The 24,754-nt window shown below is 39.1% G+C and overlaps 1 protein-coding gene across 4 annotated transcripts; it reads right to left on the bottom strand.

Annotated features, from left to right (window-relative positions):
- Positions 1 to 1,437: 1,437 nt before the first annotated feature.
- mphosph8 (M-phase phosphoprotein 8) lies at positions 1,438 to 24,128 on the bottom strand. 4 transcript variants are annotated; one of them, XM_035174143.2, is made up of 14 exons: positions 23,865 to 24,115; positions 21,561 to 21,743; positions 20,057 to 21,079; positions 18,963 to 19,059; positions 18,086 to 18,328; positions 17,690 to 17,812; positions 16,042 to 16,130; positions 5,953 to 6,093; positions 5,366 to 5,452; positions 5,112 to 5,266; positions 4,720 to 4,871; positions 4,065 to 4,189; positions 3,377 to 3,460; positions 1,438 to 3,016 (listed from the first exon to the last, which is right to left on the bottom strand). In XM_035174143.2, exons 1-14 carry the CDS (start codon positions 23,961 to 23,963, stop codon positions 2,975 to 2,977), a joined length of 2,643 nt encoding a protein of 880 aa, XP_035030034.2. In that variant the 5' UTR covers positions 23,964 to 24,115; the 3' UTR covers positions 1,438 to 2,974. The 4 variants fall into 4 exon arrangements, with proteins under 4 accessions (XP_035030034.2, XP_035030031.2, XP_035030032.2 ...); XM_035174140.2 differs by lacking the exons at positions 1,438 to 3,016; positions 3,377 to 3,460; positions 4,065 to 4,189; ... (2 more) ...; positions 5,366 to 5,452; positions 5,953 to 6,093 and adding exons at positions 7,069 to 10,932; positions 11,259 to 13,605 and having other exon boundaries at positions 23,865 to 24,128; XM_035174141.2 differs by lacking the exons at positions 1,438 to 3,016; positions 3,377 to 3,460; positions 4,065 to 4,189; ... (2 more) ...; positions 5,366 to 5,452; positions 5,953 to 6,093 and adding exons at positions 7,069 to 10,932; positions 11,259 to 13,605 and having other exon boundaries at positions 21,582 to 21,743; positions 23,865 to 24,127.
- Positions 24,129 to 24,754: the final 626 nt, after the last annotated feature.

Here is a 24,754-nt window from a genome sequence, read left to right as displayed (position 1 = left end):
TGTTTTTAAGTGATAACTCGAGTTCTGTGTTTAAGTACAAGTCTGAGTGACTTGTTCACTTTACCTGAGTATATACGTAGTGTGTGACTTTATTTAATTCAGATGGAAACACTGCTTTTTACAGCCAAACATTTACATCAGCTGGATGTAGTTAGCATTTTACATAAAAACATGTGGTAAGATTATAAAATATAATACATTTTATAGATTTTCCAACTCTTCTGACCTGATCTGTTTTTTAGGTCTAAGCCTCTTGTCATGTTTCAGATATGTGAGTTGTTTTCACCCAAGACATATACTTCTCCTCCAAACCTCTCACATGGTTTCATTTAAAACCACATGAGAGGCCTGTTTGGGACTCAGGTCCAGAGAGGACAGCAAATGATTAATAATCCACAAAAATCCAACATTAGTGAAAAAAACACATTAATACACATTTGTGTATCAGAGCTTTAGTTTTTGATTTATTTCTCTCACATTAATCATCTCATGACCCCTCACATTCATCTTGTCACCCCTTGGAAATCAAGGTCCCGCCGAAGCACACGCTCGACCAATCGCGACTCAGTCTCAGCTGCCAGTCATGTTTTGCCACGTTTTATAGCATCAAATGAAAAATTTGCACTTAAACATACATCAGTGAGATTAGATCTGAGAAAATTCTATATGACGTGTACTCAGATTTCTTTGTTTGGCCCATGTCCCATCTGCTCACATGGATGAGGCAGGGTGATGATAAGTGGGCTAAGTCAAAATTGTAAGGCCAGGGATGATAGAAGTGAAAATAAAAGCATTGTTACAGTAAAACAGCATGAGGGAAGTTGTCACTGGGCATGATTTCTGTTGCGTCCGCTCGCCTATGACTGCTCCACAAGGTCGGAGAGCCATGACACCAGGAAAACAAGAGGCGAGCAGCTCTTTGGAGACGCGACTGAAAGGAGTATCCTGTGATCAGCAAGTGACAGATAAACTACATCTATTAAGTTAAGGACTGAGGATTTCTTAAAGCAACTGTTTGAAGAGCTGAATGTAAACATGCTCCTGTTTTAATAAGATATTCTGAACAGGTCTGTAGTCTGTAGCTGCTTCAGAAGAACAGATATCCATTATCGTATTTTAATGCAAACAGCCTCAGCATTGTGTGTTGTCACTGAATCAGTTGTTGAAATGTTCATTTTAAAATAACCAGTCAGATTTAAATTCATGCCATTGATTCTGTTGCTTATGTTGTTCACCGGCAAAAATAGTATGGCTCAGTTCTGTCGTCCGTCCTTTTTTAGCTTTTAAAAGAAAAGAAAACTATGTGAAAACTGGATATTAAGGCAACATGGAAAACCCCCATCAATCAGGAGAGAAGAGAAAAAGAACACAATCATTTCACCAGTGCTGTATAAAACATTTTGCCGGCTTAAGCCGAGCCAATGGGCAACTTCACAGTTAAAATCAGGGCCGTCTTTAATATCAACAAGACTTTTCAAATCCAGAAGAAAAAGATGGGGAAGTCCAGCACTGACAATCTTTGTAAAGTGTCCGTAAAAGAATAAGAGTCAGTGCGTGACTGAGAAGAATTTGAATTTGTAAATCCCCCAAATTCACAAGCAGGGCGGTCGCTCTATGCAGAGAAGTTTTAGTCCTTATCAAGTTAACATCAGAGCTTTTTACTGTACAGGCTAAATAACTTAACCCACAACTAAAGTGGCAAAAAGCAGAAAAACATCAGCAGTCATCACATGACGCTTTATAAAAGAATGTATATATTTATATATGCGAGTATGTACAGACCAGGAAATATAAACAGCTAAAGGGAAGACAAAAATAATTTTCTTCACTCATTAAAATTCAACATATTTCTTGAGGATTGCTTCATTCTGGTGCTGTAAACAAAAATATGGAAATTAGACTCAACGCAAGTATGCCCACATGTCGTGTCTGCGCCTCAGGTGAGTTGAGTCCGTGTCAGAACTCCATTCTCAGACCTCTCTTCTGAAGTGATGTACCTGACAGTTAAGGACAAATTTGTTATTTCTTTAAATTTACCTCCCCATTTGCTGTCAGATCTGACATCCACTTCACATCATAGCTTCAGGAGAGAGTTGAGAAGTTTTGAACGACTTTTTGACCATGACACGAAAAAAATCCTTGGGAGGTGGGCAACACTTTAAAGACAAGTCAATACCAAAGACTGTAAATAAAGATGGACGACACATTTCCACTTCCTCCCAATATCCAGAAATGAAGCCAAAACATCCTGGATTCGAATGCAGCCATCTTACAGGGATGTCATTTAGAACCAGAGTCTATACCGCAGCCAGTCACAAGGGGGCAATCAAGATGTTTTGGTTTCACCTTTTTGGAGCCGTCATTCATACATCCTTACATACAGTCTTTGATTAATGCACTGAAGACCATTATGAGTAGGAAAGCACCAGCTGGGTTCAAGAAAAATTTGAAAAAAAAAAAAAACGTGATGGGAAAGCCCCTCTTTGTTTGCTTCAATGCAAAAATCTTATTCTACACACAAGTAAGGTCTACAAACACACATGTATCGTATCCGAGCTGACAGAAGGTGGAACTCAGGGTAAAAAGGCACAACCCAGGAGGGATTCAATCGCCAAAGTGAGAGAGGATGAAGGTCCCGGCTGCCTCCTTCCACACCAAAACAGCGCAGCACCAACAAATGGACGGTCTCCTTGATGAATCCTTCACCTCGCCACATTCTTAGATTTGTGCTGTCTGGACAGGATTCAAATGTCATCAATGAGCTTCAGTCTTTGAGAAGTTGCACTGACGTCAAGACGAGAGGCGGCTTTAAATTTCACTGCATCGTGACGAAGGTCCCACAAACTCCTCCTTTCCTAAAAGACCGTGAGTCTGGCAGAGCATTTCAGCTGTAGCTCCTGCTGTGTGTGTGTGTGTGTGTGTGTGTGTGTGTGTGTGTGTGTGTGAAGGTGCATGTGTTTCACTGTGTTAGCCATCACTGCAGCTGGACTCTGTACGCACTAATGAGGAGTTTGACCTGAAGAAAAAAGAACATCAGGAAAATAAGACCGTTAGCACGTTGTTAAAAGAATCCACAACTGATTCATTACAATTATACAAATTCTGGGTTTTTTTCTGCAACAGAAAATTGTAAGTTTGATATTTTGGTGTGAGGTAAACCTAAAAACTGGGGAGCATAGACTGTAAATAAAGATGTGTCTCCACTTCTTCCCACTATCCAGAAACAAGGCCAAAATATCCACAATATGAACGTCTCCATCTTATCGGATCAATTGGAGCTAGAGTGTGCACAGTACCTATTGTGTGTGTGTGTGTGTGTGTGTGTGTGTGTGTGTGTGTGTGTGTGTGTGTGTGTGTGTGTGTGTGCGTGCGCTACCTTGGCTGCCGGTGCTTCTGCAAGTCGAATGAAGAGTCTGTTGATCCCTGGGACCGGACTGAAGGAATAGATGAAGTGACTATCCTGAATGTTTGAAGATGATAAAAAATAAAATAAAAAAAAATCAGCATAATGACAATTTATCCTGAAAATTAAATCTCTCACAGCAAATCCTGTGAATCGTTACACATTACACAAAAAACACTCAGCCTATTTCCATGAAATGTTATGGAGGGGTGAGACATGGAAGAAGTCATTCAACTTTGGAAGGGATCTGGATAAACAGGCTTTCCCCCCCCACATTGCTAGATATGGTGATCTCCTTGGTGGAGGTATATGCGTAATGGTCGTGCAGAAAGAAAACAACAGCACACATTTGCACAAACGAGTAAAACCTCTGATGATCAAATTTACTGGCTTAAGTAGTGTTGAAAGTAACATGGACCCTATGCAGGAATGGCAAACTCTTTTTCGGAGACAAGCTAATGTATGAGGCAATGCTTTTTGAATTTGAATACATTGGATATCTACCACTGAAGAAATAACCACTGTGAAAAGTTAAATGAGGTTTGAATTCTATCATAATTTTTCATTTTCTCAACCTTGTTTTTTTATTCTTTGGGATGAACCGCTTTGTGAATTTAGTTTTTCTTGTAATCGAACAGCACTTTGGGTTTTAAAAACCAACCATGAAGATGGGCAGCTGGAACTTGTCGTTTAGCACCACGGCGTGAACGCTGCAGGGTCCGCAGAGCCTGGCTGTGATCTCGTTCAGGAAGTTAGCGTGGAAGATGAAGAGGAGGATTCCCGAACCTGGATTGGGAGCAAGGGAACAAGGGTTTTGTGACAGAAGAAAAGGTGAAAGTATAAAAGTCTTTCTCTCTTTTTCAACACACACCGACTTTCTAAGACCACACAGATGTTTTTTTCAAACCCCTTATTCAGAATGACAGAACGAACTATATAAAAATAACAATAACTTGTAGTAATATAACCTCACCTTAACAAATGGCAGGTCAATGAAGAGTAGATAAAGCAATTAAAAATAACAAATTAATTTAAGTCAACTCTATAACATGTCATTGAGAAGATGAGATTCCTAGCTCACTTCCCAGTAGCCCATTTATAAAAAGACGCAGCAAAGATTACTGTCTACAGCAGGCAAGGGAAATTATTTTCAAATGAAATGTAAAACTATCGAAAAACGTCTGTAAGGCCGTGTTTCTGAGAGAAGTGAATTCAATGCTTTTTAAAACTTTTGCCAAGTCCTGTAGACACACGGCTATTGTGTATTTAAGAAACACATCCAGCTGTTCACAGAGCTGATGATGTTTGTGTTTTACCCTCTGGTTGTGGCTGCGACTTGAAGCCAAACTCCAAGGAAAAGTCTGGCCCCTCGCAAAGCCTGTGGCAGGCCAGAGGGAAGACTGGCTCCAGCAGCACCAGGCGAGACTCAAAGTACGCTCGGATGGTGTCCTCCGCCACACTGGACAATCTGACACACAGAGAAGGACAGAGGATAAAAAAAGAGTCATGCACAATAATCACAGGATGATAGATGAACAAAAACACAACAATATATGGTATATTTACGGGACTTATATTGGCAATTTAATTGAATTTGAGTACTGTTGGGCCTTGGTGGAAGTAGACAGTTTCTATAGCTGTCTGCTCTCCATCACATGCACAGACACCCGAACATACAAACACACACAAAGCTGTGGGAGGCACTCACATGCCGATGTGATCCTTGATGAGGTCGCACACCATCAGGTTGTTGCTGAGCTTGGCGAAGTACATGGCCGTGTTCTTGTGTTTGGACAGGATGTTGCAGTCAGCTCCGTACTCCAGCAGGAGGCGCACTACGTCAGCGTTCCCTCTTTTACATGCCTGAAGTGAAGTGACAGGAAATCTTTAGCAACTCAACCTGTGTCTCATGTCCAGATCCCACCGAGTGTTCAGTTTCAGATACATGGTCAGATACATTACCTTCATCAGCGCCGTCTCACCGCCGAGTGTCTGTGCGTTGACGTAGGAGCCGGCCTCCAGCAGGATAGCAACAGTGGTCAGGAAATTCTGACAGAGGACAGACACAAAATTAAAAGGTGTGAGAACCCCCCACAGAAAATAGGTGGTTAATACAAACTTGATCCAATACTTGATTCAGGAGATTCCCAACATCACTGTGTTTTAGATTAAATAGTTTTAATCCATTAAAATTTGTCCTTTTCCAAGTGCAGAGCAATACACAGCTTTACTTGCAGTGCGGTAAAACTGTCTTTGATTCTAAAGGAATATTTACACAACATTCTTATTAGTCTTCACATTTAAAAGAAATATAAATTCTTACACATATTAATATAAATTTAGCTTAATTAAGGAGAAGCATAATTTGTGCCTGTGATTCAATTTAGACTATTCTACTATACACTAGCCATAAATTAATGTTAAACATCTCACTTGTTTTATTTGTTGATAGATTTGGTTTTATTCATTACGTCAGTGGGAATTCTAGGTGAAATGTATTGTACAAAAACTACAGTACAGGTGAGGACCCCCCTCTCTTCTCAACTTACCTTTTCAGCAGCGTGCATTAGGGCTGTAGTGCCGTTCTTCTGTCGTCCGTTCACCCTCACCCCCTTCTTTATCAGCAACCTGAGGATGTCGTCCTGCCCCCCCGCTGCTGCCAGCATGCTCAGGGACATACCACTGACATCCTGTGGACAAACACACAAATGAAAAGCTCCAGTGTCACAGATGAAGGCGATAACATGGTCAGCTTCTCATTTTGCTGCTGTGGATTGTTGGAGAAGGAATCCCTGAAAATTAACATTAAAAATTAAATCAAAAGGGTTATTTAATTCTTTTTGGGCATCAGAAGACATAGTGAAGCTTTTCTGTGATCACACTGACATCTGGTTCTCAGACAGAGGCCTCAGTGTTAACTTTGTGATGAGACTTTCCTTCTACAATGGCCAACAAAATGTACATGTTATTTTGTATGTATCAACTAGAGCATCTTTAAAGCTACAACACCCTGCTGAGCAGTTTTCTTGCACAAGGCTGAAGAAACAAATTTATTCACAATAATGCAGGTTCTAGGGTTTTGCAAAGTCCATCAGTAACAAGGTAGAAGGCTGTAAATACTCTTCTACAAATGTATTCCGTCTTTAGTTAATCAGCTTCTGGACGAGTTAAGGATTCTGGACAAATGCTGAATTTAATGTATTTCAGTATTTTTCCATTAGTTCCTATGCTGGAACACGTGTGACACAATGTGCTGGAGATACTAAAGGTGCATAAAGGGTGTAAATGAACTGTGCACAAAATTCCAGGTCTGTGGAGGATTGCCCCCAACATAAGTGCTATTCCGATTGTTTTGTATTTTGCATCCAACCAATTATCTAAATAATCCTCTGCAGGGTTGAGGGGGACTGGTACCAAAAAATGCTGAAATCAGGCCAGAGGAAGGCACAGCTCGGACAGGTGGTCAGTTTATCACAGATCCAACATTAACATCCATCTTGGGTGATCTGATCACAAGTGGACAGCTGTAAGAAGTGATCTGGGATGCATGTGGCCACATCATTTGAGCAGTGTCACAGCATGTGTCCTTGGCCACATTGAGGGACTGATGTCTAATGTCCTCTGGCCTACTACAATTTTACAATGACCCAAAAATACATCGGAACTTTTCAGTATTTTGTTGATTTATTTGTGGGAGCTTTATTTGTGGCAGCTTGCTAAGTATCAACAGTGAGTGCCACATATTGATTTTAATAAATAGCAAAACTAAAATGCTGAACATACATGCTAAACATGCAATGCTGGCCTGCAGTCATTTGTATTTTTAACCACATTCTGAGAGCTGCTAGCAACACGGCAGACTCTTTAGTCAAATCAATACTATATTTGCAAATAAAATCTACTATGCTTTAACTTATGCTTTCATATTCCAAAAAGTCTGGGGAATGAGATCAAATTGTCTCTTTCATATGAAAAACTTGAAATTTTAAGCCAAGGAACATTTTATTGTCCAAGCAGAAGTTCCTTACAATACTTGATAAGAAGGATTAACTGAGGCAACATAGTTACAGCAGGATGAAGAGTAATACGCACTCTGTATACAACAGTAATAATAAAAAAAAAAGGATATCTGCTATAAAAGAAAAGCAAAACCTTGCTTTGCAACATCAAACAGCACTGGTGACCTTCAACAGAATCATTTTCCAAACACAAATGTATCTGGACTGCAACTTTAAGTGATGTATAATCTGCAATACTGATATATTCCTGTCATGACACAGGAAAAACCTGTTTGCCATTGGTGATCAGTTCACTGACCAGTGTCTGCATTAATGCATTTAGCATGAAAAGTGTGGACATTGTTTACTCTATAGCTGCTACTGAGGATAACACAAAAACCTTCGTCCTTGACAAATGGCAGCAGTGCTGTCTGCTCATTTTGATCACTAAGATGAATATTCCTTTTTTGTGTCCTAACAAAAGAAACTACAAAGTCAACTGGCCTAACTGAACAACAGCTCTGCTTGAAAATAACACTGCAGTGGCCAATTTTGGAAACTGAAAGGAGACTAAAACAAAGCACCCATCTACTTTTAGTAAATGCAGGTTGTACCTCTGCTATATTTTGTTTTTAACCTTCAACAAGGTTTGTAAGGTATAATATATAATCTAAGTTCCACATAAAATTAATTGTGCAGTTTGTTTTGAATTATTAAACTGCTTTTTTAGTTTAAGATAAAAAACTAGTAAAATATGAATTTAGTTACCTTCTGTTCTGTCGCATGTGTGATTTGACCAATTTATATCAAACATTTTTTTTATCTGAAAATGTGATTTAACTTTTGCAATAACAAAATAACATTTTCATTTTTATCTAGTTTTCATTCTTAAATTTTGGAATTGTAATGCTGCTTCACTTCTGTAAAAACAATCTTTAAATGCAAGTTTACCAAATATGGTGGTTCGCATTTTTTAACCCTTAAAACAATTATTGATATTGTGTGCTAGATGCAATCAACATTAATACAAAAAGTGTAATCCAGCAAATAATCAAAATAAGGCAATCTGATCATGGCAACTGGATATTAATGTCACAAACATACAAATAATAAAAGATTAAAAGAATGTAAAACAAAATAGACCAATGTAGTGTATTATCTTAAATTAGAGTACATCAAACATCAATAAGTACTAACATGTTCTATACAGTTACTGTATAGCAATACAAAAATAAAACCAAACTTATTTGTAGCTTATAATCTAATAAACATGAACAAAAAATAAAAATGGAAACATTTATCAACAGGATCCTCAGAAAACTGTAATATTTAAGTGCGAGGTATAAACACTGAGCTCCTAATTCACTAACATCCACAAGGAAAGTATGTCATTACTGCTGCAGGCTATCAGGGGCCATCTACAATATAGGCTACTGGCTAAAGCAAGAATATAGTACACTTGGATCAGGCATTCAGGAAAGCAAGTCAACACACATCTATGGTTTTGGAGGGATTGGCTGCAAAACTGTGCTGGTAGGTTTTGATCATCGTAATTCACCCAAATTCTACTTAGTGAGGGCAGAGAGATTGATGTGTATGTTAAGTTTTAAAGTAAACAAGGGTAGAAATTCCTCTGGGAGTGTACTCACTGAGACCAGCTTTGCTCAGTGCAGGGTGAGAAAGGCCCTGGTTGCTGTCACTGTTTTCATGATTATCATCGTTTGAAATGTGTGATCAGGTGCAACAGTGGCTACTTGTACAGGCGGCAGGTTGCAAATCCTGGCAAAATTAGATTACCATTCACTAAATGATCCAATCTCTAAATTAGAACACGTCCTAATGATAACCTGTGATGAACTGACAAATTGACACCGTTATATAATTGACTGTGTTACATATGTATAGGCAATCTGAACATATCAAACAATAATATTAGCTTTTTTTCTGAGCCAAAGGTACGATACAAATGTCCTTAATTCCACCCATTTAGTGTATATTCATGCAACAGTCCACCAAAATCTTGTTCTTTTTCCAAAGGTGTGGTTTAAAGAATGGCAGGACAGTCTGGAAAGGTTCGAGGTTCACTGACATGACATTTTTTTTACAACAATCCACATCTGCTCAAATGTTAAGCCCCATATGAGGTTAAAGCCACAGTGCTCGTATAACTCCAAAGTGTCACAGATCACCAATTGTTTTGTAGCATGTCCGTTACAAAAAGTTACAGGGACAGATAAACAGGACCATCCCAATCTGCGTTCAAATTATGAGTCTCTGGTTCTTGTCCTCCACTTTGCTTGGAGGCAACAGCATGCCCTCTTCTTTTCATCGACTGAATTGAGTTATGTACAAAATATTTAACTTCCCTCCATGTCCTGCTGTTCAAGGCAGGTTCAGCAGCTAAACATGCATCGCAATCCTTTTTGCCTGGCACTTTGACCAGTTTACAGAAGTCTCCAAACTGACGCCTCACTGCTGCCTGTTCCTCCTCGCTCCACAACCTCTTGTTTCTCTTTTGAGGTTTCTCACCAGTATTGGTTTGTCTTACTGTAGTAGACATGGGTGCACCTTCCTGTACCACTGGTGCTGTATCGAGAACAGTGTGTCCAAGAATTGTTGGTACAACCTGTGCAGTTGTAGGGGCCCTAGGTGGGTCTGTGGGGTAAGATGGTGTACCTGAATGGTTCAGAGGTGTGAAGGAAGAAACAATAGGACTACTGTCATCGAGTGGGGAATAAACAGGAATCATAGGTGGGCTTGAGGTATTTAATGATGTGAACGTAGGGACCATTGAGGTACTTGGAGCATTTAGCGGACTAAAAGTAGGAATCATTGCTGAACTTGTAGTGTCATGTATGGAGTACACAGAAGAGGGTTGCAAAATTGCTGCATTCTGTGTATATGAAGATAGTGGAAGAATGTGGTTGTTCTCTGAAGTGTATGCAGGAGAGATAAGTACATTTGTAGTGTTGAGTGGCGTAAATGTGGGAACTACTTGTGTATCAGTAGCATTCAATGGTGTGAAGGTTGACATCAACGATTGACTTGTATGGACCATGTTTGTAGTAGTGGAACTAAAGGATGCATAAGTTGAAATCATCTCTTGGGGGAATGGTGTGGATGATTCTCTCAAGTTTATTGGTGGAGCCATCGTCATACAATAGTCTGAACTTCCTGTCAAGTGATCTGGGTGCACTGTTGTCATTGTACAGACAACATTTGCATCTTCCAAATCGTTCTTTGTGGTTTGGCCTCCAGCTTTAGGACTCTTTGGATTCAAAATGTTAACGTTCCCTTCAGACTTCTGCTGGTTATTTCTCCTGCGGACTGTCTGTAGTGTGTTGTGTACATAGTTTTTGACGTCTGTCCAAGATCTTCCACGAAGATCTGGTTCAGCAGCTATGCAAGCATTGCATTGTTTTTTGCCTGGAACCTTCATTGTTGTGATAAAATCACTTAAGTATCGCTTCACTGCAGCTTGCTCCTCCTCGCTCCAAGGTCTTCTCTTTAAAGCTGGCTTTGATGAGGTTCCTAAATGCAAAGAGCCATGGTTGTATTAGAGATAGAAGATCCTGATTCAATTAATAATGCCATAGTTTCTTAACTTAAAATTACAGAACTATGTTAACTACATAGCTTGACAATTCTTTCTTGTGGAATGTGGAAAACGTAAAAACTATCAAGAATGAACTGGGATGAAACAAAAAATAGTTTGATCATCTATTATTGCATGATGAATGAGAAAATGTCATCTGAGGACTTTGACTCAGTTTTAAGTCTGAGAACAAGAACAAGACTATATACAAAACAACTTTTGGTATCAAAGGACACAAAGCAGAAAAGCAAACATCACTCACCATCTCTTGTAGTGGTAGGTGGACTTGTGGATGGCAGTGTGCGATCCATCTTGAGCAGTTGTTTGCTCACTTCCTCCAGCTGCAATGCATTTCTTGAGAGCATGTAACACTCCTCGCTGCTCTTTCCCACCAGCTTGGCAACTTGGTCCAATTCACGTTCATTCAGGCTCATTAGCTGCCAGCAGCTGGCAATTTGCTCTCTTAATGATGAGGACAGAAGTGCCTCTGGGTTTCTAACTCCACATTCCACCGCAGCCCTCCGAAAACAGTCCAATCCTCTGATGAAGGACGGACCTTCAGTCCTGGCAAACAGGTATGGATTTGTTTTTGACACACCTGCTTGGTGTCGATTTTCAATGAGCAAGTCAATTGACAAAACCATCCTTTCTGTTAACAGAACCAGCATGTTTCTTCCATACTGACCTTCTAGTTCCAACCTTGTAAAAAAGGCACCTAGGTCCAACTCCAATTTTGTGCTTTTCCTTATCTGATCAGCAGAGGGCAGAAATGTTCCAGTACTCTTTTTGCAAGTGTAAGTTTGCAAAAGCATTCTACCAATATTCCCTACCCTTCCTCTGTTGAACAGACAAACATCTGCCAGAGTGGCCTCACTGAGCTTTTTCCATGTTGACATAGAAGGACTTTCTTTCAGCTCCTCCCTGGCTTCATCTTCCTCCCCAGCGATAAACCTATGTAGTTTCATTAAATCTTCTGTCACAGTTGATTTGTCCACTTCAACTTTTTTCACGTCTTGTTTTAAAGACAATGCAAGAGCTTTGCGAGAAAAACACTCACTCCATTTTGTATCAAGAAGCTGTATGAACTTTTTCACTTCACTTTCAGTGTCACTGTCCTCTGTCATGCGACTTTCCCCAAAAGCTATTTCTGCAGCTCTTTTCAAAGAGTAGCCGATTTTTGATACAAGGGAGACCGTTTTGAACTTACTGGAACTGGGATCAAAACCACTAGCTCTTTTGGCCCCTTCAACTGCCAATGCGAATTTGGATGGTAGACATAATTCATGCAAATACCTCACACTGTTGTCAAGCTCATTTACAGCTAGCACAAATCTACCCAGTTCCCTCATCTTTTGTGCAATATATGCAAACTGAGACTTGTCATGTTCATACTTAACAGACAATGCATTGCCATATTTACAAATAAGTGGGTCATTTCTTATATGCCTTGAGATGTCATCTTGATGCATGATATGGATGATTTCCTCGCAGCCTCCAATTAAGAACTCTGACATTGGAAGCAGCTGAGGGGCAGTACTGGTGACTTTATTTGTCCTGTCAGAGGATTTCTGATCTCCTTTTCTGGCCTTACATGACCGCTCATGTCTCCATAAATCAGTTTTGCGGTAAAAAGCAAAGCAGTGCTGGCAGGGCAGGAAGTCACGAACAGATATGGTGGGATTTTTCACCTGTTTCTTGGACAAGATTTCCCCTTCGCCACTTTTGACAACATGGCAATTATGCTCATAATCTCCTTTATTGCGAATTTGGTCAAGCAAAGTCTGCCTCACTTTGGAACCTTTGGGAAAGTGTATTGCGTGGGCAACATCTGTTTCCTCAGCATGCTTCTTCTCCAAATGCTTTGCGAGTTGGGTGTAAGCCATTTTGCAATATAAACAGAAATGCTTCTTCGATGGCTCTTTTTTCTCCTCTACAGTGCAAGGTGTTGCTCCAAGCACTTTCTTACAGGTCCTTAGACTTGATCGTGTTGGTTCTTTCTTCTCCCAAGTTTTCCCACAGCGCCGTGATCGCCTTTTTACAATCTCCTTTGTGTCCATCTCAGATTGAGCTTGATCTGTACAATCGGACTGACCTGCCACCACATCCTCTGCCTCATCATTTGAGTCATTTGCTTCCTGAGGGGACCATTGTTTGTCAGCTATGTCCTTTATTACTGTTTTTTCATCATCCCTTGTCAGCATCCATACCGCATCCAAACTCATTTCATTTGATGAACCACCTTTCGTGTCATCAAACATCTCATCTTCTTCTGCTTGCCTCTGGTCTTTCTTTACGTCACTTTTCTGCTCAATGATTGAATCACAATCATTATTTTTGAACTCAGTTATATCGTTCCCACCTTTTAGGATGTTTTCATGTTCCCTCATTGTCACTTGCTCTGTGTTTGTAAAGGCCGGGCTGCATAACATTTCTTCGACATCTTTTGGACAATCCAAAACTTGTAGTATGTTCTCTTTAATGCTTGGAGAACCCTCTTCATTTCTTGCACTGTCAAGGTTAGCAGTCAACCTAAGAGCATCATTCGTACTTCTCTCTTCAATCAAGCTCCTCTCTCCTTCAAATGACCTCTTCTCACCAATTGTACATGCCTGTAAAAGAACAAGTATATGTAAGACTCATCACCAAATCAGACCCTATGAATAATTTGATAAAGTGAACTTAAAACACACATTCATTGGAAAATAAAAGTGGGGAGGGAAACAAAAACTAAAATTTAGTTTGGAAGTAATTTTTTAAGGTGGTGATAAGTCAAGAAAATATTTTTTGGCGTTGCCTTGTCAAAATCCCTTGCACACTTTTCAACAGCTGTTTCACGTATAAACACCTTGGAAATGCCCCACCAAGATCCAGGCTCATTCAAACAAAAGTCAACGTGATGGCCACACATCACTTTTTAGCCAAACGCAGACAAAAGGGAAAAAAAGCCCTGATACCTCACAAATCTCCAGTACAAAAACCACATGTGACCCATTCGAGAACAGTTAATGGCTTTATTGGATCAAGCAGTGTTTTGACATTGTAAATGTCTAACCAAGTAAATGTAGTCATGGGGTGTTGGATGAAATGCTACATGGAGGGAACAGAATATGCACTGACACTAGACCTACATTCATGGTTTGCAATAAAACAAGTAATGTTACTTTGGACGTTATATATATATATATACAAGAATATGCTTAGCATAGCAATAATTTTACAGTAAAATCTATTAAACTGGTGATTTAGCACAACATCTTCAATGTGGCTGAAAAGAAATCTAACAGAGTCCAGGATCAGGCCGGAGACTGATATAAAACATGGGAAACCCATTAATGGTGTTCAGCCATTAACATAATATCAACGTTTTTATAAAATCTATTCTTAGGTGGTAAGATAAAAGACAAAAACATACTAAATATAATAGCTGCTGGTGCATGCTGCAAGGCACAAATTAGGTACTATGATTATGATGAGGATATATGTTCTAAAGCATATTCAGTATGTACCTGCTTGAAGGGGTTCATCTTGTCCTGGTACTTCATATTTTCAATGTCCTCTTCCATTGGTTTGTTCACTGCAAGACAAGACAATGACAACGTCTCTAATGTGCACACATTTTAATACATTTGAAATATTGACAGTGTACAAGCTACCAATGTAAAATCAAACTACATTACAGAGCCATTTTAAACATCAGAACAATGGTGGCACAGTGGCTGGCATGCAAAGCATACTACTGAGACAACAGCCGAGGGTTTCATTTTGTAGTTTGACCCACATGTGACTGAATTTGTCAGACTATCAACATTGATATAAACAATGCCAGTTAACACAAAGATGGCTCACTCACTGTTTAAAGTCATCAAAACTACAATTATGGTATATAACTAAATGTATTCAATCAGCCCCATCAACATTGTATTGATAAGGTATATCCCATGGGAATATGTTTGACGGAATAAAAACTAAACATAACTTAATGCATAGGACAACAGAGAAATTCAGTAAGATCTCATATGAGCTTAATTGTCCTTTAACTCATACTAAGTATCTACTTTTTGCGGGAAAGTTGATTCTGCTTCATAACACAAAAAACAAACAATAGCTGTACTCTTGGATTCAATTACTTCCTTGTAAAACAATTACACAATAACAAAACTGCTGAACTGATATATATTTATATCTATAATACTAGTAAAAGGAATTTAAGGTTATACTCTTACCTGGGTTTGTTGCAAAAGCGATTGTTCTTTGGAGATGTGAAAAAAATCTTGAGGTGATGAATTATTGGCAGATATGACACAGGAAAGTCTCAGTGTAGATCTTGAGGAAACAGATTCCTTGGTGCACAGTTGTGGAAAAAACCCTTTTCATTTACAAATGATGTATGGATAAAGATCCTTTGAATGCACGTGCTTGAGTTATTACAGCTTTGTTATGTTGCCCATGAGTCCAAATGTTACCTTGCAATTTTGTTGGAAGGGTTCTGAAAAGACTTTCTGAAGTCCCAAAATTATAAAGTAAAAATAATTTAAAAAAAAGATTATGTATGTGTGTCAACAATTTTTTTTATCTTCAAGCAACTTTGCTTGAAATAGCTAAAATATGCTTTATGAGACAAAAACAGTAGAGTTTTGTTTTTTTAAGACTCTTTGTTGCTTCTCCATCTGGAAAATTAAGTGAATTTTTAACGCAGTGTCAGTTTTGTATTAGTGATGCAGAGGACCTGGTCAGACACTTGTTAAACCTTTGTAAACACAGCATCATGTTATACTGCTTAACCATGAAAGAAAGAAAAATAAATCCCTTTGTTCAAAGCCATTCACACAACTACTCCCACACATACACTTTGGGGCAACCAAGGTGCAAGCTGCAAAATTTATTTTTGTCTTGGAAATGGAGGGTTACAAGGCCTAGAGTTACAGGTCAATTAAAAATAAACATTAAACTAAATAAAATATAGGATAAAAATTAAGTTAAATAAAAAAAAAAAATTTACTAAAATTTACTAAAACAAAAAATGTTGACATTACAAGGGTACTTACCTCTTGGTCTAGATTGTAGTCCTCCTTGGAATTAAGTGCCAATTTCACAGCCATGTAATCTCCACATTTCACAGCATCCCGCAGCTCACCTGATAAGAACAAAGCAGAGCCAAACAAAGTTTAAGTACTTTAAATGAAAGTACACATTAGTGATCTTGCAATTAAAACATATTTAAGATACAATAAAAAACGCATTTAAAATGTTCCTTTTATAATACCAAAACAAACAATTAAAGAGTGTGGGCATATTTTGGACACAACATTAAAGAAAAGCTTGTAATGTGATTATATATTCCACAATCAGGCAATGCTAACATTTTATATTTTTATAATGCCCTCTGAACATGTGCACAGTATGCTATCATCACACAGATAGGGGTGAAAACAATACCCTGCTCCCATCTATGCAGGTCCGCAGGATAACAACTTTCAAAACAGGACATCAATTCTCACATGCAGACAATGTATGTACAGTATTGTTTAGTTTTAATGACAACATAGTGCTAATGCAGCTGTTAGCATTAGCTGTTTTTAAGACATGAACTCCAAAAATGTCCAGAATATTGGGTCTGGACCATAGCCTGTCGTCTGGACCTATAATTAACAGGCCACCAGCGCTCTGTGGCAGCATGACTGGGACTCATGTGCGCAAGTCACGTTTGTGTGTTCACAATGTTAGGTAAAGGAAGATGGATCACAACATAAGCTAAATTCAAGATTTAATTTCTTTAACAAACGTTTTGACTTTTAGACCGAATATCCCATATGTAATCAAGCAGTTGGAGGCCAAAACCTTGAGCAAAGTTAGAGGTTTTAGAAGAGACAAATTTACTCAGAATGTCCAGATTGGGCACTTTGGCACCATTTGAGATTTCTAACTAAGTTTGACCCCAATTAAATAAAACCAAACCAAAAAACATATTGGAAAAAGCTTTAAATAACTGTATACACTTTGCATTTTAATCTGTGTTGTGCCTCTGTAGGAAGCAGTTCTTTGTTGACGTAAGGCATAGAGGGACCTGGCACTTCCTGTAGTAAATGGGTGTCTTAACCCAAAAACTAAAAATGGGCTGAAATTGTCGGGCCTCATTTCTAAGTGACACAAAGACATTGAAGATTATAAGACATAATTTATGTATTTGGCAGAAGTCAACTTTATTTTTGCTCTTCTTCGGCTGTGGGAGTAGTTGGCTGCTGGATCAGTGAGGTTTAGTCGCTGTGTAATAAGACATATGCTGTATGTATTTATATATATAGCATGAAGTAGCATGACTGTCGGGGCTAGCTTTGTGGGCATGCATAGTGTGCATGTATTTTCTATGTTTTACCAAATGCTGTTTAAGTTGCTTGGTGTTGGAATTGTGTTTTGCCCAGGTAAAAATGCTGTCAAGGGCTTATAGCCAAAATTTTCCAGTTACATATATACACAAATGACATGACAATATTGCTTAATATTTAAAATGCCCTTCTATGGTAAGTGTTGTGAGATGCACAGCGCTGCCCCCTTCACTCATGCTCACTTTTCTTCTATACATTACTTTGTATAGTTTAGCACCAAGAGCCAAAACATAACATATTTATCCAAATATGAAGTTGAGCTACAAGATGGCAGACAACTTATTGTCACAGATGATATGGAAACACTTACTGGGTGTTAATGGTGGACCTGACAGGATCTCATCCTCTCCATTTAGATGTTTCTGGAAGTCATCCAGAGTCATCCAGTCCAGATTGAGGTCCATTCCAAGACTTAGTGTGGCTTGGCCCTTGTCTGTACATCACACACAATGCAGAGAGATGCTTTCTTAGTCTACAGTCTGGAACCCTGTGTAATGAATCTCCTTCACCTCTTACTCTCTCTGAACATTTTGCACACATAATTTTTTATGTGCAATGTAAAAGTTACATATTATGAAGGTCAAAAATTGACAGTGAGGAGGTAACCGTATAATTACTCATGAAACAAAGTTGGACCTATTGGGGTAGTGTTTACGTTCAGCATGTGCTCAGTGGGCACCAGACTATGCAACATATTTTTCAGCACCTTCTGGCGGCTCCTGGGAGTCCTTATGGTCATCAGTCACGAGGCGTCTCGGCTCACTGTCCTCTCTCCTCTTTCTCTTCTCATCTGTTGAAGATCTCCTTTCCCAACTAGGCCGTTGTGGCTCCTCTGGCCTATCCCTCCGCTCCCGAGAATCCTCCCCTATCCTCGGCTTTGCAGTACTTTCTTCTCCTTCCCTCTCATCGCTGTCCAGGTTGAAGCCATAACTCTGGCCTGGTTTGGACCCTAAAGGGGAGTAGACGAGTCATCATATATTGTTATGGATGTCACATAAAGAGCAAAGCTGACAATCAAACCTATAGACGACATTAGCCTCTTTTATTTTCCCAGATTGTCATTCCATATTCCAGGTAGTTATAACCGGTTACTTATCTGCCATGTTTATTAGGTAGTTAGACAACAAAAAAGATCCATACTACTAGCTTAATTTCACATGCCTCTAATCATTTTTAATGACTCCTCATCTTAACATTACACAATCATAATGGCTTAAATTGAAGATCCATTAAACATTTAAACAAACGTGACTGATTTTACACTTCTCTGTCAAAATACAGAAGTGTATAGACAGCTTGTTATGAAATAGTACTTAATATGGGAGACTGAATATAATCTTTTATAACTATGATAAAACATCACTAACATCAACTCTAAATGTTAGGGCTAACTGCAGTACAGGCTAAAAGTGTAAATACATCTTAACTTTTTCCTCCTGGTTTTACCTCTTGCATTTATGTATTTGCCTTTTTCTCACCTGGTGTTACATTAACAGCAGTCAGTTTGGATTGATGCGACTATGACCAACATCCATAACTTATGATTTTTAAAGGTTTTTTCCCCCTATGAGTGTTGTGCATACCATCTGATTGCTTAGTCCTCTCTGTCTTCTCAGCATCTGGTTTCTGAGCTGGAGACTCTTTGCTTGGCTTGGTGATCTTCTCCAGTTTTCCTAGTAGCTAATGTTGACAAAGAAGAAAAAAGAACAGCATTGTGACCAACTTGTTTTTTTCCCAGAGAGGTTCACAACTTGAATCATGTCATGGTTATTCTGGAACCAATCCATGCGCTGCACGCAGCTCGACAATGATTGATTATTAACTCATTTGAAACAGAAAAATAAAAGAGCAGTTAGTGATGGCCAATGTTGATATAAAAAAAAAAAATGTATGGCTAACACAGAAATGTAAAAATATTTTCAGTTCACATCATAACTGTAGCAGTTCAGAGGACGTCCACTGAGTAGGACATTGTTTTTTTCTGAGACTGTTATGATACAGTAAAAATGTCATTACAACCTTATTTTGATTATTTGCATATGTTCTTTATAAATTTAGACTAGTGATGCAGTTTACTGTGACCTTGGGGATCTGCCAGATGTCATCAACCCACATTTTGTAAATTTCCATGTGCCACTCTGTCCGTTTTCAGCAGTAAGGTAACGTGAGTTCAGTTACTACTGATACTTTGACGCTTCTTGCATGTGTTTTATTCTGAAGCTAGTTGTAGTCTTTAGTCTAACATAATCATAAAATCCTAGCTTAGGACAATTATTACAGCTTATTAACTATAAACTGGTAGTGACGGGTGTTGTAAACCTTACAGAGCTACACTATGTAGTCATTAGTTTTAGGTCTAGTAAAAAAAAGGTGGTTTTGTGAAAAGATGTAGAAGCTTGTTAGTACGCTGCTGATCACTGTTTATCAGAGCAGCTCAGCGCCGTTTGCAGGTTCTGTACACAACCCCATATCTTAGACAACAAAATGACGATTGATAGGTTGTAATAAGGTTTAAATGTTTTATGTATTTTATAAACAATATAAACTGAATGAACTAAAAAGCATGTTTGTGCATGTAAATCTCCAACTACAGCTAAAAAGTCAAATGAGGAGCATCCGGTTACTGTTAACAACTCAGAGATATTCATGAAAAACATCCATACTACTAATACTGTACCTTTGTTAGTTTGACACTGTTCTTCTCTACAGGAGGCTGATGAGATGGCTGCCGGCGAGGGGCACGATCCTTGGCCTCACAGTTTAACAGGAACTTCTCAAACAGGTTAGTGGAGCCTGTGGGGTCCTTCTGTCCCAATAACTCCTCTTTAGCCACATCGTCCTCCTTGACCTTGGTGCTGGCGGCTAATGAAACAGAAGATGAGGACGACGACGATGTGGAGGAAGACTGGGCTTTAAGTGTCGTAGACGTGCTCTCCTGCCCTTTGGTTTTCACTTTCTTATGCAGGGTGGAGCTATCACTTGAGTCGGAGTGTGGGGCATTGTCCTCCTTGCTTTTTGAGGTGAGGCCCTTCAGTTTTTGGAGGCTGCTCTCTTTCAGAACGCCGTCTGGCTTTTTGCTCTTTTTGTCATGGACAAGGTCCTTTATGCCCTGAAGCTTTACTTCCCACTTTCCCTTCTTCAGTTTCGACTTGTCGTCCAAACGTAACTTTTCAGCCGACTTCGTTACATTCTCTCTTGATGTATTGTCGTCCAGTTGGGACTCTGATGGGCCATCACTCAGGTCATCTTCCAGAGGAGCAGCTGCCTCCTCGTCAGAGGTTTCAATCTTTCGATCCTTCTTCGCTTTCTTTTTCTTCCCCTCCTCTACTTTTTCTTTCTTGTGCTTTACTCCGTCTTTTCCCTTTTCCTTCTTGTGTTTTTTGGAGGGGACAAGCTCATCGTCATCCTCTTCAGAGTCAAGCAGACGCTTTTTTGAATCAGCCCTTTTCTCCTTGGAAGGTGAAGTTGGAGTAGAGGCCCTCTCTGCCTCTTCTTCTTCTTCCTCTGTCTCTGGAGCAGGCAGAGGCCTCACCTCATCCTTTCGTTTGTCTTTCTTCTTCTTTTTGTCTTTCATAGGCAATTCATCTTCTTCCCGGATCTTTTTCTTTTTCTTCTTCTTGATGGGCATCTGAACCGGGCGGTCTTTGTCGCTGTCACTCTCTGAGTCTGCATCAAACACGTCGCTCTTTGAAGGAAGTTTCTAATTTCAAAAGGACAATATGAATGATCAATCTTATTGCTATGCAAAGAGACACTGACTAAATGACAAATAGTATTATTTGTTTAAAAACAGCAAAATATTTTGGGGGCTGGGGAATACTTAATTCAGCTAAGTAAATATTTTGGTCCAATGCAGATATATACAGAATGAATTATCATCTTGGAGCACAACTTTTTAGCTTCTGTATTGTGGAGTTAATCAATTTATACAACTGTGATCAAAATACCAGGTAATGAGTAAGATTTAAAAAGTGTATGCAGTAAATGTTCTACAATTACAATAGTATTGTTTCGAGTTTTTCCTGCCATAGTTAGGCTGAGGTGCTGCGCCCAAGTGTTTTTGCAGAGTTCCTTAAGGCAAATGAAGATTAAATAAATAAAAAGACATTTAGATGAAATCTCCCTCTTAAAACTGAGGGAGAACTGGAAAACAGTGTCCGTAGTATTCTTAATATACACACCTGAATGTCACTTAGACTTACCACGCTCTTCTTGGCTTCTGCTTCTTTCTTGGCCTTAGCTTCTACCGTGGCCTTCTTATAGGCTAAGAGGACTTCTCGACAGTCCTCTAAATGAGCCTCTGGCTCCCAAGTGTCATCGTCGGAGCAGTAATTCTTCCAGCGGACTCTGTAGAGCACTTCACCCTGAAAACAGACACAAAAGATACAGCATGGAGTTCAGGTATGATGGTACGATGGATACATTTCCAGATTGTGGTTACATATGCAGACATGGCTGACAGACTAGATCAAATTTGTAATTGTAGAATCGGGAACGGTGGACATTTTTCTGGGCATTACTGATTGCATGAATTATATTAGTCAGTTTTTTTATATTTGCTACAATGCACCAACATACAAACACTGTTTGATTGAGTGCATCTTGCTAGAGCGCTGGCAGTAGACAAAGCTCACTTCCATTGTCCTCAGAGTTTCTTCACAGATACTGTGAGGGCCAAAAAGTGGTAATGACTCACTGGGGTTGCTTTGTAATTCATTACTGGTGTAACTTGTCTAAACTTTTTTATTTTTTTTATTTGTTGAGTGATGCTACTTTGAATATGCAGTGACAGTTGCTCTGAAGCTGGAGATATTGTTTTTAGCAAAGGTAAATGTTTCAGTCTTGAAATAGCTTGCTGTGGGAGAAGATTAATTTAACAGTGAGATCAATAAAATTCTGTTGAATACCACATTAGACAACTCTGAGTGGTGTTTTTTGCGTTTCAAATGTTGCAGTGAAAATGCAACCCTTTTATCTTTGTCATACACATGTTTCTCCAGCGCAACTCCCCCTTCTTTACATCTATTCTTCTAAATTAACTTGATTGAAAAAGCTTTGGAAAAAGAAAACTTCTTTAATTTGCTCACTTGATGTAGACAGAGTGAGTAAAAATTTAACTTGGCTGTCGAAGAAAAACAACCCCCTCCATCAACCCACTCACACAAACATCCCTTCACGAGAGTCTAGTTAATGTTTAAGTGTGAAAGTGGGACACTGCTCTTGTGACTTTAAAAACAAAACAAGTGAAGAAATAATGGTTATTACTGGAAGTCAATCAGGAACAACCACACCACGTGTACAACACCAATATATATCTCAAGTCTACTGAATGAGCTGGTATATGTTGAAGTGTACTCGTAGATTTGTCTGTATAACTGTTTGTGTTGTATGTAAATAACCGCTTTAGTATTTGGTGTGTTTTAGATTTAGTGTGTACCTGCCCAAGGACTGCAGATGGAAATTAGCTGATGGTTAAATCATCTCTTCTCATCTTGAGATTAATGATTTTGTGCATTGTCCTTGTTTAGAATGCACCCATTATGGGCTTTAACTCTGTCTGTGCAATACAATGGTTCATGTGCAATCCATTCACTGTACATATTTTTCACTGTATATATTAGTTTTATATTCCTTACACCTAAGTATTATTATCCTTACACTTATCTTTACTTACTGATGCCTATTTTTGACTCGTGCTGCTGTAATATTGAAAATTTAATTTCATTGTGGGACTAATAGAGTAAAATTACATTTAAAAAAAAAAAATTCTGAAAGGCACGACAATAATTGAATATTTTACTATTAACTATACACTAAAACTGCAATATATGCCAACCCTGTTTGGGAGTCCTAATGAAAGCTGACATTACAAACTACTACAAATGGGAAAGGTCCACGTTGTAGCAAACACATGCTCTCGGTACTAATAACCAATAAAACATGCAAGCAACATAACTTTAAATTGCTTTATGAAATATGACAATTCTCTGCACATGCACAGAAAATCGAGGAAACCAAACAGCTCAGGTGTGGAATCCGTGCAGCTTCAAATACTGCGGCTACATTAGCATGCGTTAGTAAATTCACATTGTTTCCCCTTCAGCTGCTTTTAAAGCAGAAATGATGCTAACATCGCCCCCGGGATTTAGTCACTGCGCTAGCGGACATAACGAGAGCTGGGTGATATTTGCAAGCTTGCAGAGCGTCCGTCCTTGGCCTCAGCAGGAGAGACAGGAGCCGACATCAACACCAGGAAAACGGTGCTAAACATGGACGAGCTGCTAACACAACAAAAGGGGCTGATGAATGAACGACATCCTGGGGAATACATGCATCGAAATGCGTTTGGGTCGAGTTATCAACGTGTCTTCTGATGGAGGACAGTGTGTGGACACCGTCGGGCTGTGTCGTGCTGGAGCGTGAGAGCGGCCATGTCTGCCCAACTGACCGGGAGGCTACGTTAGCCGTTAGCCTGTAACTCCTACCTCCTCCAGCCGCATGTCAATGATCCGCTCCACCTCGTACACGTCCTCCTCTTCGTCCTGTTCGCTGTCCGCCGGTTCCACCTTCACCTCGGACGCCATGGCTGCGGGGCTGTGCTGTGTATTTTCCGCTAAAACCGTGTCAGTGGTGTGTGTCGGAGGGGGCAGCGAGGCGCCAGTGTACCCGGGCAGCGCCGCAGCGAGGTGGGTTGATCCCGAGCGACGAGCAGCTACCGCCCGCGCTGCGTTCAGGGACCGGCCCTAACCTCGTTATTCGTTTTTTTTCATCTCACGGTCATTGTCCGTTTCCAGAATGTTTCTGTAATAATACTGTTGTGAAACCAGGAAAAGAAACCACAAAAAGATTCTGCTAAGATGTTTTCAAACACTTCATCATGGGAGGATATGTTGTTAAAAATAAAAGAAGATACATAGTTTTATTTTAAAATGTTGAAACCTTTTGGCAATTAAAAAAAAAACACAAATGTAAATTTAGTTATACAAATCATAGTTTTGTTATTTTCTTTAATTATATTGAACAATATAAAACCTGATCTATAAATCTAATAACACAAAAGGCTGTTAAAACCCATAACATCAACAAATATCTCGGTTTTTTTGTTATTGCCTTTTGTTTGTTTGTTCTCTTACTAATACAGAAAGAAAATATCAAAAAATTATTAAAACGTGTGATGCAATTTTCAATAGAGAAAAACGTTTTCTCAAACATTATATTATAAAATATACATATCAAACAATGATATATTTTCATTAATATATAATTTATATTCGTTTTCTAACTTTTCTCTAAATACAGATAGGAATACATAGGTTTACAAACATTTTGACTCATCACTCTTTGTCGTTACTTTGGACGTTGGAAGTCAAAATTA

Source organism: Hippoglossus stenolepis, chromosome 13 (genome assembly GCF_022539355.2).
Source record: "Hippoglossus stenolepis isolate QCI-W04-F060 chromosome 13, HSTE1.2, whole genome shotgun sequence".
In the NCBI taxonomy this organism is placed as follows: domain Eukaryota; kingdom Metazoa; phylum Chordata; class Actinopteri; order Pleuronectiformes; family Pleuronectidae; genus Hippoglossus; species Hippoglossus stenolepis.
Note: the sequence above shows the minus strand (reverse complement) of the source record. Positions and strands in the feature narration are given on the sequence as shown.